Source organism: Tripterygium wilfordii, chromosome 16 (genome assembly GCF_013401445.1).
Source record: "Tripterygium wilfordii isolate XIE 37 chromosome 16, ASM1340144v1, whole genome shotgun sequence".
Lineage (NCBI taxonomy): Eukaryota > Viridiplantae > Streptophyta > Magnoliopsida > Celastrales > Celastraceae > Tripterygium > Tripterygium wilfordii.
In genome coordinates, this window is record NC_052247.1 from 9,928,851 (window position 1) to 9,942,793 (window position 13,943).

General features: G+C 38.5%; 1 protein-coding gene and 1 pseudogene across 1 annotated transcript; one reads left to right on the top strand and one right to left on the bottom strand.

Annotated features, from left to right (window-relative positions):
- The first annotated feature begins 960 nt into the window (after nucleotides 1-960).
- LOC119980807 (acid beta-fructofuranosidase-like) lies at nucleotides 961-4,664 on the top strand. The gene is made up of 7 exons (XM_038823598.1): nucleotides 961-1,543; nucleotides 1,954-1,962; nucleotides 2,101-2,957; nucleotides 3,265-3,426; nucleotides 3,521-3,756; nucleotides 3,876-3,963; nucleotides 4,255-4,664. Exons 1-7 carry the CDS (start codon nucleotides 1,099-1,101, stop codon nucleotides 4,474-4,476), a joined length of 2,019 nt encoding a protein of 672 aa, XP_038679526.1. The 5' UTR covers nucleotides 961-1,098; the 3' UTR covers nucleotides 4,477-4,664.
- A 372-nt stretch (nucleotides 4,665-5,036) lies between these two features.
- LOC119980777 lies at nucleotides 5,037-13,664 on the bottom strand (annotated as a pseudogene).
- Between the last annotated feature and the right edge of the window lie 279 nt (nucleotides 13,665-13,943).

Sequence of the window (13,943 nt, forward strand, 5' to 3'; positions counted from 1 at the left end):
AATATTAAAATTAAAAAAAAATCACTTTCAAGTTTCAATTAAAATGAATAAGGAAACTCAAAAAAAAAAAAAAGTCTTTTGGCATATTATAATTTTTGGTCACTGAAATAGCTGATCAAATTCAACTCGGTCAATGAATTTTCAAACGTTCTAATTTGAGAACCGAAAGTTGAAAATTGTTTCAATTTACACACATGGACAAATTTTCACTATTCGGACAGTAAACTAGCTGATGTGGCATAAAAAGTAACAGAAATGATAGGGATTCCAGTAAAAAACATCCCAGTAGTGGATGTGTCACTCTCTAGTTCAATCACCAGGTTTTGTGGACCCCTACACTTACATCAATCAAGGGATAAGATCCACTACTGGGATAACTGACATGTTTTTTACTAGGATCCCTAACATTTTTGAAAAAGTAAGGAATTTGCCCGAAGAGTGAGAAATATACTCGTGTGTCATATTGCAAAAATTTTCAACTTTAGATTTTCAAGTTGGAACGTTTGAAAATCCAGTATTCGAATTGGACCTGATAAATTCTTTCAATGATCAAAAGTTACATTATCCCATATTTTTAGTGTACTACTCGTAGCGACTCAAATTTCGAACAAGTTTGCAGAAGCAAATAATCATGACAAGAAAAACTTAAACCTAAGCTAAGGCCCTTTTTGTATCAAATAATTTAGGAAATAATTTGGTTACAAAACTTAACAAAATTTTGGAAGCAAATAATTCAAAATTAGATTGGTTCCAAAAACATGTTTAGCACAAAAATGCTGGATCCGCATGCTGCATGTTGTCCTCTCATGTCTTTATATGTTAGGAAATTTCATGGAATTTACAGTTGTTTGTCTCAGAATTCAGACAAACTACCCATAACCCATTCTCTCTCTCCCTCTCTCTCTCTATATATATATATAGGTACGATTGTACAATTGTATACATATAACAATGAAGATCATCGCCTCTCCATATTTCTCCAGTTAAGCAAGAAATTCATTCAACCAAACAATTGCATTTTTCCCTCATTCGTTTTGATGTAATACAATTACAAGCTCAAGTTTTTCCCAAATCCTTGTTTGTTTTTTATCAATTAAAATGTTTAGCAACACCAGAACAAAACAATTCCTTCCAGTCTCGTATGATCCCGACGACTCCTCCAAGGCTCCACTTTTAAATGGATCATCACATCACGTCGGAGACGAGCCCCACGGCCGGCGACCCAGGAAGGAACTCCTGGTGTTTGTTTCTGGGTTTTTGATGTTTGCTCTGTTTGTGGCATTTATTGGCGCCAATAATGGATCAAACGACATTCATGTTCAAAATAATGCAAATGCAAATGGGTCTATTTTGTCTTCTCCGAAGATTGAAAAAACGACGCCGTCGGAGACCCTGAGGCCGCCAACGTCGCGTGGCGTGTCGGCTGGTGTGTCCGAGAAGGCGAACCGGATTTTTGGCGGAGAAGCGTATCCGTGGGACAATAAAGTGTTGTCTTGGCAAAGAACAGCTTTTCATTTTCAACCCGAGAAGAACTGGATGAACGGTAATTAATTAATTAATTAATTCTTCAGACATTTTTTTGTTCTTGTTTATTTTAAAAATTCACTGTTTTGAAGGAAAAAGAGTTTCCAAAAGTGCTACAGCTATGACTTTTCGAGGGTTTGAAAGTTGCAGAAATCCTTTTTAATTCCAAAATGTTTGGATAACCAACAAGAACTCAAGAAATCAAGCCACTTTTCTGGAATTCCCATTTTTTTGTGGGGGGCCATAACTGGCTTTGCTGAGATTAACAACATTGTTTATACATTGTTGGAATAGTAATGTAGCATTGTTTTTTAATACATTATGACATAAACAGATCTGATTGTTCTTGTCATTGTCTTTTTCCCTTGATGGTTGGGTGATTGGATGAATTCTGCTCTGATGGGGAAACATGGTTTATCTCTGCTTCAGATCCCAACGGTACCGGCATTCTTCCTCATTTTTAGCTTTCTCACTTTTCTGTACATTCTATTTGTTTCTGGTTCTAACTAAGTTGTATGACTAAACCAATTTAGGATTGTTAATTTAGCTCCTAATATTCACCTGCAAAATATACAGGTCCATTGTTCTACAAGGGATGGTACCATTTCTTCTACCAGTATAACCCAAATGGTGCAATGTGGGGTGACATTGTTTGGGGCCATGCAGTATCCAAGGACTTAATCCATTGGTTTCACCTTCCATTGGCAATGGTTGCTGATCAATGGTACGACTCGAATGGTGTTTGGACTGGATCTGCCACAATCCTCCCTGATGGCCAAATCATTATGTTATACACAGGATCCACCAATGTGTCTGCCCAGGTGCAAAATCTTGCGTATCCTGAAGACCCCTCTGATCCTCTCCTTGTCAATTGGGTAAAATACGAGGGCAATCCAGTCCTAGTACCACCGCCAGGCATCGATGTCAAGGACTTCCGGGACCCCACGACTGCCTGGTACACATCAGAAGGGAAGTGGCGTATTACTTTGGGGTCTAAGATTAACAAAACTGGCATATCCTTGGTTTATGAAACAGAGGATTTTAAGAGTTACAAGCAGCTGGATGAGGTACTCCATGGTGTCCCCAACACTGGGATGTGGGAGTGTGTGGACTTCTATCCTGTTTCTTTAACAAGTGAGAATGGATTAGAGACATCAGCTAATGGACTTGGAGTGAAGCATGTGTTAAAGACTAGCCTTGACGATGATAAGATCGATTCCTATGCACTCGGAACTTATGATGAAAAGGCTGGTACATGGGTTCCAGATGATCCCAGAATTGATGTTGGCATTGGAATTAGGTATGATTACGGCATATTCTATGCATCCAAGACATTTTATGATCCTAACAAGAAGAGGAGAGTCTTGTGGGGTTGGATTAAGGAGTCGGACAGCGAAGCTGCTGATCTGCAGAAGGGATGGGCATCTCTTCAGGTTTGTTAGCATAAATTTTCTTCGCACATTTCATTTTTATTGACAACAGATACACCATCATTAATAGAAGAAGGCATGTCACAGCAGTAAAGTCACTTCATAGCAACTTAAGTGTGGGTTCAAACCACAAAAACTTCACTTCTCATCGCGGAGAATAATGATATCGCTGTATCAGAATACCATTTCTTTCACAAACCATAGCTTGCATCAAGTCCTAAATTTTCTATCTTTCTGAAATCCAGGACTAAAATTTTGTTTCTATTTTGAGAGTGATCAACATTAATGTTCTAATGGTGATATCCTACAGGGTGTTCCAAGGACAGTGATGTTTGACAAGAAAACGGGAACCAATCTTCTTCAATGGCCAGTGGAAGAGGTAGACAGTTTGAGATTCAGCAGCAAAGAATTTAACAGAGTGGAGGTCACAGCAGGATCAGTAGTGCCATTGCAAGTTGGCATTGCCTCACAGGTTTGTATTACTATCAAAGCGTTGATAATGACTCTCTCCAATTAAACAACAATAATGCTGCAATCTTACTTTCTAATTGTTTCGAATGTAACAGTTGGATATCGTTGCCGAATTTGAGTTAGACCAGAAGGGTTTGGAGAGAGCTGCTGAATCCAATGTAGAGTTCAGCTGCAGTGCTAGCGGTGGATCAGCTGAACGCGGTGCACTTGGACCCTTTGGTCTATTGGTTCTTGCAGATGAGAGCCTCATTGAGCAGACTCCAGTCTACTTCTATGTTGCCAAAGGAGCCAATGGCACCCTCAAGACTTTCTTCTGCACAGACCAGTCAAGGTACTTATTGTGCAATCTCATTATGCATTGTCAATCGAACATCATCGTTATCATCCAAGCCTTAGTCTAATAATTATTGATTGTAGCAGCATTTTTCTCTAAATTGGTTTTGTACTCAGGTCTTCAAAGGCCACTGATGTCAATAAGGAAATTTATGGCAACTATGTTCCAGTTTTGGAGGGTGAAAAGTTATCTTTGAGGATACTGGTAAGCTGATCATACTTGTGTTTTTTCTGCTATTTTAAGTAGGGTTGTACAAAATTACCTATCTATCGGAACCGACCGATAACCGAATCGATCGATAAGTTATTTTCAAATAAAAATTACATATTTCTTTAAAGAACTGACCGAAATAATCAAGCGACAGTTAAAATAACTGCATCTAACCGACCGACTGGTCGGTTAAATTCATGTCAAAAAACCGACAATGTGTTGTTGTTCATTATGGTACAAATCATTCTTAAAACATGTTTGGTGCCATTTTTATGTTGAATATAGGTTGATCATTCAGTAGTAGAAGGATTTGCTCAAGGTGGGAGAACATGCATAACATCCAGGGTTTATCCAACGAAGGCAATCTATGGTGATGCTAGACTGTTTTTATTCAACAATGCAACAGAGAGCAAAGTTACCACATCACTCAAGATTTGGGAAATGAAGTCTGTGCCCATGAAACCTTATGTGAATAACCCATTTGTGGGAAAATATAAACAGAAGTGAAATATTGTCTTGAGTTTTACAATTGTATAGTGAGCTGCTCTCATTGCTTGATTGGTGTTGTATCTCATGTAACTCTATTATTCTTCAGGCTCTGTTGTACAAAGAATTTGATTACTTGATTTAGTCCATGAATTGTACAAATAGCTGTTGCTATTTCCTAGTCCTTTGATCTCCTGGGATCATATGAGGATCGCCCTTTTAAATATTTTATGAGGGATTTAGGTTAACACGGGATGAATTGTGTCTCCAAATTTTAAATAGGAACCCCTAGAACGCCTTAGTTCAATTTAAACTAAATGAAAATACTACAAATAGTAAAACACAAGCAAGATTGATTCCAACTGATGAAAATGATCACTAGCAACCTAGAGTTGATCGACAAGAACCCTAATCGGGTAGATTTGACAACTACTAAGCTATTTACACTAACACTAATCAATGAATCAAGCACAAATGTTATGGCACAAAAACAGATTCAATACAAGACTAATGCTACGGGAAGATTTAGGGCAAAAATTAGTTCAACAAATCAAAGCACCAAATTGATCCAACAATGAAACCTATAATCCACCAAGTATCAATATAGTTCGACCACTTGCAAATTCCAACACACAAGTGAGCTGAAAACAAGATTTGAAACAAGTAGAGCACGAATCAATCAAAGACAAAGCAAGCACCCTAATATCAAATCTAGGGCATCAAGTAAATCATTCAAAATAATGTTAGACTGTTCGGAGTAACCCTCGTACATCCATTACCTAGTTTCACGAAGTTCACTCAAGAACTTGCACTAAGCAAGATGGGGAGACGAACACTCTTATTTTACAAGAACAAGCTCACCGGTAGGATGTATTTAAGCACAAGTAGAGTCTCTCTCAAATAGATGTTGAATTTCTTCTCCAAATATCGCAACAATAAATTGTCTTTCGATGAATCTGAAAAGGTTATTGCGCTGTTTCGATCTCCTCTATGGTATGGTCTGAAGGTGAACTTCCACAAAGATGACTAGTGATCTTTCTATAGAGGAAAGACTGACTCTGATTAATTCAGCTCTGTCTAGTCTACCAATCTATTAGCTGTCGAGTGCTGTGAAAAATGATCATCTGGGTGACAAACACCATTTTTACCATTCCAACTAATAACTCGGACGAGAGAAAGTTGCATAACATCAATTCAGAGCACATTAATATTATTCAATGTGAGATATTTGAGGATTAAAAACAAATATTATTAAATTAATTGTTGTCTTTCATTACATTTATCCATCATGATTCAGGAGCAAGTAGGGGTCGGTATCGGGTCTGCCCGACCCAGTTTTTTCAGGCCCATGCCCGATTTTGAGAAATGCGCGTTCGGACCGGGCTAGGCCCTCAAAATGAGGTCCAAGCCCGGCCTGGGTCCCTAACGCTTGGGCCTTTGGGCCGGGCCCGACTTTAACTATTTAATATTTATATATCTATTATATATATGTATATGCATTATGTATATATATATATATACATAGGAGTGCATATATACACACACAGAGACTGCACGTATATATATATGTATTATCTATATGGATATGTATATATATTCATGTATATTTATATGCACGTATATGTGTGGATATATATACACACACATATATGTGCAGAAAGTGCACAACTGGGACTGTCTGCACATATATATGTATGTGTGTATATACATACATATTATATATATATAAATTATGTTGGGCTTTGGGCTAGATCCGACCACAAAAATAGAGCTCAAATCCACGGGTCAAATGCTGACCCCTAGGAGCAAGGCTCTATCTTCTTTCTTTGGTCATCTGTCCGCTTGTTGGAATAAAAAGGAAGAAGATAATTACTGATATGATACAAAAGTGTGCTATAATTTTTCTTGCATTTGTAGATTAGCAGTACTGATTGTCATGCTATTAATACCTCTAGATGTGGCAGAAGCTGGTTGGATATTTTAAGAAACAAAAAGTACTTGTTCAAAATGAAAAAGCTTGGGCTTTCTAGATCAAATTATACATATCAAATCATTAAGCAAAACCATTTATTGATATCATTATAAAACATGGTGATTTATATAGACTATTGAAAGTCTTGTAATAAAACAAACCCCCAATTTCTAAGAGATGGGGATCTATGAACAGTGATTTCATACGATTCCCTAGTCTGGTTGTCTTGGCTAGCATGACCATCTCCATACAAGTACGTGGCTTGGGCCATCCGTGCTAGATTTATTGCGATGTCAATAAAAATTGGAGAGAAATCAGAATCTGCAAGTTTTTCTGCGTTAATTTTCTTCCATGTTTCGCTAATCAAATGTCGTATGTATTGCCTTGATTCTTCTTCTGATGAGCCTGTTTCATGCATGTAACATTGGATTGATTTAGGATTATCTCCTCTCTTAATCTCATCCTGAAATGGAGTAACACAATTAGTTGATCATGATAACCCAATTAATTAAGCTATTGTGTGCTAAAAATCGCTACATTCCATACCGGGGAAGTTCCGAGATCGTCTGCCAATCGTACAATCATCGATGAGTAACGAAGTATATCTGGATACTTTGCTAAACTTTTCAGGATGTCATTGGACAAGGGACTTGTAATCAAACAAGTATGGACAAGCATTGTTGGCGCTGTTATTGAAATCCATGATTCCTTCATGTACTCTTCTAGAGTCGGTGTATATCCACTATAAAACCACTTCGCCTCAGATAAATAACATCTGAATAAATCTGCCAACTGAAAATACATACACACAACAAAGATTCATTCATTATAAAATATTTATATACATAGACTTTAACTCAATATTTAATAAACGAGGAGCAGGTATATGTATTTTACAGCTTTCTTCAAGCAAGGAACAACATGGAATCCTTTTTCCTTTAGAACATTGAAAGCTACTTCATTCATGGCATTGTAGAGAGTGAAGAAAGGTATCTTCATATAGTCTGGAAGTTCTTCCATTGCATTCACGTCCCATCTGAAAATTCATCAAAAACTTAAAACGGTTAGGAAACTGTGGAGTTTAGAGAATTGAATTTATGATCTAACGTTTGTAAGAGGCGCCAACAACCCCTCAACCGAGGTGGTTGAGGCATATATCGAATTGCATGGTATCTAAGTTTGAACTACCACTCCCACTTACCTATCAAAAAAATATGTAAGAGGCTCTAATACGATAACTGACCTTTTGAATAGCGTCCGTAAAGAGTTCGAGCTCATCCAAACTACCGTAGACATCATAAACATCATCGAGTACGGTGAGGAGTGCATGGACCCTGGTTTCCATAATCCTATAGTATCCAAATTGAGGCTCAAATGCCATCCCAACAGACCAGAGAAAGTTCTCCATCAATCTATCTCTTGCAAAGCTCAATGTTTCACCTACTCCGGTAGACCTCCACCACCTTTTATTAGGAAAAGGAAAGTATTATTAAGTCTACAATCAATGATGATAGGGATCCCAATAGCTGGTATCCCAGCTACTGAGTTGTAAGTACAAGATTTTATGAGCATCATGTGGGATCCATGAATTCACTTGAATCTTGTGCATCCAACTCAACAGTTGTTGGGATAATTGGGATCCTAATAGTTAGGATCTTTATCATTTTCGGACTACAATTCTCCTATTAAATGTAGTTATGCATAATCAGAAGATAATGACACCTGGAAGCTAACCGAAGATCTTCCTGGTGTTCAGCTTGAACAATATTGAAATCCAACTTAGCAAACTCAAGTAGAGTTGGATTCATGCCTTGTATTCTCTCATAAACATCAATAAACCACTTAGCTTCCAATCTTAGCATCCTCCAATGCAATGGAAGCTCCAAGGCATGACTTACTAGCTCGCACAAAACACGATCTTGATCTCGGTTTTTGTTGTTAACATACTCCTCCAAATGTTTTGAAGCAAAATCTCTTGCATCCTCCAAGATAGTTTCACCTCCAACCATCAGGAATGAAGCTTCATACAGATGTAGCATTCCCTTTATATCGTCACTAAGACACGCCCTGAAATTCCCACGATCATCTTGGATGAAGCTTCGAAAAACCTCTGTGGAAACAAGCAGAAGCAGATTAAAGTAAGCCATGCCAAACTCAATTTTACATGGCTAAAAAAGAAAGATTGAATCTTTAAGGACTTCACCTTGATTTAAATTATAGCCGTGTTGGCGTAGTATTCTAAATTCTAGAGAAGTAGCATATAAATTCATCTCTCTTTTACTCTGTTTATTGTACTGAATATTGTTGTAGATGTTGTCGATTATTCGCTGAATGTCTTCTTCAAAGTGATAGGACAATCTGAGCCTCTGTAAGGTATCGATTAGCTCAAGTTGTTCGACATGATCCACCACTTTCTTCAGCATCATCTTCACTTCTCCCTTCAGCTTGTTAGTCTGTTCAACATGTGATCCTCCCTGTATGTATATATATATATACACACATATATATACACACACCAACTACTTAGAACGCTTAGAGAAACAAGTAACTGAACATTAGGTAAAAATACAACACACTTGCAAACACACTCTTAGTATAGGCTACGCATGTACGTACCGAATATTCACTGTTGAGGGACTGAATATAATTGTGATCCCAAACGGGAGGTTGGTAGTTTGCGGATCGTCTAATAACCATCTTTTCATGATCTACAACGACACATTTGATTGTACAAGGGGCAAAGGTTTTGCTGATCAGTGATGTGAAGAAAGTGTGGTTTCTTTCCTGGTGCTGGCTAGAGAGTGTTGAGATATGTTAAAAAGGTGTTAAAGGGATAAAAATCCCACATCGATTGTTGAGGGGCTTGGTGTCTAGTTTATAAGCTTGCCCAAGTCTTCAACCTATTGTCCAGCCTTTTCCAAGAAGGTGGGCTGGGAACTGCCACGGCCCAATGGGTCGAGATGGTGGGGAGGCTGGCTCTGGGTTGTGCCATAGTGGGATTTTCTACATGGTATCGGAGCAAATTATGCCATAATTTGAGGAATAAATTATGCCATAATTTGAGGATTTAATGTCAATACTCCCCCTCAAGCTGGATCAAGAGGATTGATTGAGCCAAGCTTGGACAATAATCGGTGAAAATGACCAGAAGACAGAACCTTTGTAAAAACATCAGCAAGTTGATCATGACTTCGAGTGTAAACTGTTTGAATAACTTGATTCTGAACTTGATGACGAATAAAATGACAATCAACTTCAATATGTTTTGTGCGTTCATGAAACACGGGATTAGCAGCAATATGCATAGCAGCCTGATTATCACAAAAGAGAGTCATAGGAAGATTACTTGGAAAACCCAAATCTGTGAGCAAACTCTTAAGCCATATTAGTTCACATGCACTGGATGCCATTGCACGATATTCAGCTTCAGCACTAGAACGAGCAACCACATGTTGTTTTTTGCTACGCCAAGAAACAAGATTTCCACCAACAAACATACAATAGCCGGAAGTGGACTTTCGATCAAGGGCATTTCCAGCCCAATCAGAATCACTATATCCTGTAATCCGTAAGTGACCGTGCTTAGCTAGAACTATGCCACGACCAATAGAACCCTTGAGATAACGTAAGATTCGTTTGACAATGCCCAAATGGAAAAGAGTAGGAGCGTGCATGAACTGGCTAACAAGACTTACACCATAAGCAATGTCAGGTCGAGTAATAGTGAGATAAATGAGCTTACCAACCAACCGTTGGTAATCACTAACTCCTTGTAAAGGTTCACTGGCTGTATCAAGATTTAATTTGCTATCCAGTGGAGTGGATGCTGGCTTTGAATTCATCATTTCGGTTTCCTCTAGCAAATCAAGAATATACTTCCTTTGATTTAGAAATAAACCTTTGCTGGAAACTGCCATTTCAATGCCAAGAAAGTAATTTAAGGAACCAAGATCCTTAATAGGAAATCGAGATCGAAGAGTGGTTTTGAGTTGAGAAATAGCATCAATACTATTCCCAGCAATAATAAGATCATCAACATAAATTAGGACCACCACTATAGTATTGGAAGAATGACGAATGAACAAGGAAGAATCAGCTGTACTGCGAGAGAAACCAACCTCTTGAAGAACGGTACTTAACTTGGCGTGCCAAGCACGCGGAGATTGTTTCAACCCATAGATTGATTTGTGTAGGTGACAAACCAAAGAAGAATTCGAACTCTGTGGATGTCCTGGAGGTAGTTTCATATAGACTTCTTCTTCAAGATCCCCATGCAGGAAAGCATTTTTGACGTCCATTTGACTCATAGACCATCCACAATTTACGGCAACTGAGAGGAGAGTACGCACTGTATTCATCTTAGCAACAGGAGCAAACGTCTCTTTGTAATCTACACCAAAGGTTTGAGTAAATCCCTGGGCCACAAGGCGAGCTTTATGTCTGTCAATGGTGCCATCCGAGTGAAATTTAGTTTTATATACCCAGCGGCTCCCCACTGGTTGTTTTCCAGGAGGAAGTTTAACAACACTCCAAGTTTGATTTTCAGCAAGAGCTTGAAGCTCTTCACCCATAGCTTGTCGCCATATTTCCTGAGAATTTGCTTCCTTGAAATTCTTAGGTTCATGAACAGTAGAAATAGCGGTGAGAAATGCCACATGAGCTGAGGAAAGACGATGATAAGTGACATACTTGGAGAGAGGATGGCAAGCAGAAAAAGTGACATAATCTTGAAGTTTTGTTGGAGGGACGCGATTTCGAGTAGGATTCCGTCGAACCAATGACGGTGAAACCTCATGATTATTAGTGGAAGCAAGCACATGCACATCTTGGAGATTCTCGGGCTGTTCAGCTGGAGGATTTTCAACCAAATTTTCAGCTAGAACATTTGGAAGGAGTTCAGCTTGTCCAGTTGGAGGATTTTCAGTGGCCTGGTGCGGAACAAACTCAGCAATATTAGGCTTGTGAGGAACCCCTTCAGAAATAATCTCGGATATAGGCAAGGGAAACACGTCCTCTAAATCATCTTGAGAATTTGTATAATAAGGTGTTGCTTCTTCAAACATAACATCTCTGGAGACAAATAATCTTCGAGAATCAGGATGATAACATTTATACCCTTTCTGGGTCGAAGAATACCCCAGAAAAATACACTTAGCAGCTCGGGCATCAAGCTTATCACGATGAGCTGCTTGTATATGCACAAAGCAAGTGCAACCAAATACTTTCAAGTGAGACACATCAATAGTTTTCCCCTGCAAAACTTCAAGGGGAGATTTAAAAGACAGCACTCGACTCGGAAGCCGATTAATGATATAAACTGCTGCTAATACTCCATAAGACCAAAAAACTTTTGGAACATGCATGTGAAGCATCAAAGCACGAGTTTTTTCCAACAAGTCTCTATTTTTGCGTTCTGCTACTCCGTTCTGTTGAGGAGTACCAACACAACTAGTCTGATGCACAATGCCATGAGAATATAAATACTGTGTCATATTTTTAGACATGAATTCTGTGCCATTATCAGAACGAAGTGTTTGAATTTTAGAGGAAAATTGAGTCTGAACAAGCATATGAAAATCTTTGAAGATATTCATAACTTCACTTTTTGATCTCAACAAGTACACCCAAGTAACACGTGAGAAATCATCAATAAATGTAACAAAGTATTTAAAACCATCAATTGATTCAAGAGTAGGTCCCCAAACATCGGAGTGAACAAGTTCAAACATTCTAGTAGTTCTAGAAGAAGAAGACACAAAAGGTAATCTAGTAGATTTTGACAAATGACAAATTTCACAAGAAAAATAATTGGTATCAACATTTGGCAACAATTTAGTGAGAATATTATCTGAAGGATGTGCTAAACGTTGATGCCAGAGAACATGATCTGCCGAGGAAGAAGGAAAAAACGAGACTTGAGTACTTTTACTAGGTTGAAAATTTCCTGAGATGTAGTAGAGACCTTGTAGAAAAAATCCTCTACCAATGATCTTTTTAGTGACAAGATCTTGAAAAAGTACCTCATGAGGAAGAAATATAACACAACAATTTAAAGCTTGAGTGAGTTTTCTAACCGAAAGTAACTTGACTGGAAAAGATGGAACATATAAAGCCATTGAAGTCACATCTTTAGACAACAATTTAAGTTTACCTTCACCAAGAACAGGAACACCATTCCCATTGGCAATTGACACATGGGATGGAGTAGAAAATTTTTTGAAGTCAGACAAATTGGTTAATTTATTTGTCATATGATCGGTGGCACCAGAATCAACAATCCAAAAATCATGCACGGTATTAAATTCTATAGCAGTAGAGAGTGCACTGAAAATACCTTCAAAGTTGTCATTGGATTGATGTCCCGAGTTTGATAAGAACCCAGCAAACTTACCAAGGAGGGTTGTGGAATTAGAGTGTCCTATACCAGAAGCTCCATGTATTGAATTTGAGGTGTAATTTACTCTTCCCTTCTCCTGAAGATAGGTTGCAAACTCATTTATAAGGGAAATTGGATTTAAAGTGTAATTTACCATATTTCCCTGTAATGTTTCTACGGTGGGCTGGGAACTGCCACGGCCCAATGGGCCGAGATGGTGGGGAGGCTGGCTCTGGGTTGTGCCATAGTGGGATTTTCTACATGGTATCGGAGCAGGTGTGCTCGTCCCCGATGAAAAAGTCCACTCGTTGGGCCTTGGGCTTTGATACCCAGTCCACGAGTGCGGGGGAGTGTTAAAAAGGTGTTAAAGGGATAAAAATCCCACATCGATTGTTGAGGGGCTTGGTGTCTAGTTTATAAGCTTGCCCAAGTCTTCAACCTATTGTCCAGCCTTTTCCAAGAAGGTGGGCTGGGAACTGCCACGGCCCAATGGGCCGAGATGGTGGGGAGGCTGGCTCTGGGTTGTGCTATAGTGGGATTTTCTACAAGATAGATAGGGCACAAGGTATGTGGATAAGAGCCATTGAGGAGAAGTTAAGGCCTTGGTCTCGAGATGGAATTTTATCAAACACTTGTTATTGTGCATATGAGATGACTGTCAATATATATATCCCAATTTGATCTTTCGCAACGTGTTTGACGTATATAAATATAATAATTTACTCAGTCAATGTTAATACCAACTTTATATTTCACAACCCCTTTCACGTGTATATATAACTCATTAGTGGACCACCAAATCACAACAAAATATAAAAATATCTTGTTCTTATCCCCTGGACGAAAGCAACAACACCCCATTCAGGACCACCGTCCTTAGTTTTAAGTTGCTCTTTATTTGACTAAATTTGTGATCCTCCCGTTTGGTGTTTTATCGGGGGGTTAATACCACTTTTACACACCAAAATATAGTTAGTGTTTTAATTTACACACTGTTGTTTAACATGTTTCAATTTTATCACCCAATCATAAACCTTAAAATAAGCCTAAGGGCAGTTAAAGGTCCATGGTTTGAACCACGAAGGACCTCTATCGTTAAGGAAACAATTGCAAAATCGCCTTAACATAATGGTGCAATGG

Excerpts from the sequence above, each read along its gene's own strand:
- LOC119980807 (XM_038823598.1), top strand. The coding sequence starts at position 1,099 with ATGTTTAGCAACACCAGAACAAAACAATTCCTTCCAGTCTCGTATGAT. Across the intron at positions 3,427-3,520 it reads AAGTTGGCATTGCCTCACAG|TTGGATATCGTTGCCGAATT; the intron begins GTTTGTATTACT and ends CGAATGTAACAG. Across the intron at positions 3,757-3,875 it reads TTCTGCACAGACCAGTCAAG|GTCTTCAAAGGCCACTGATG; the intron begins GTACTTATTGTG and ends TTTTGTACTCAG.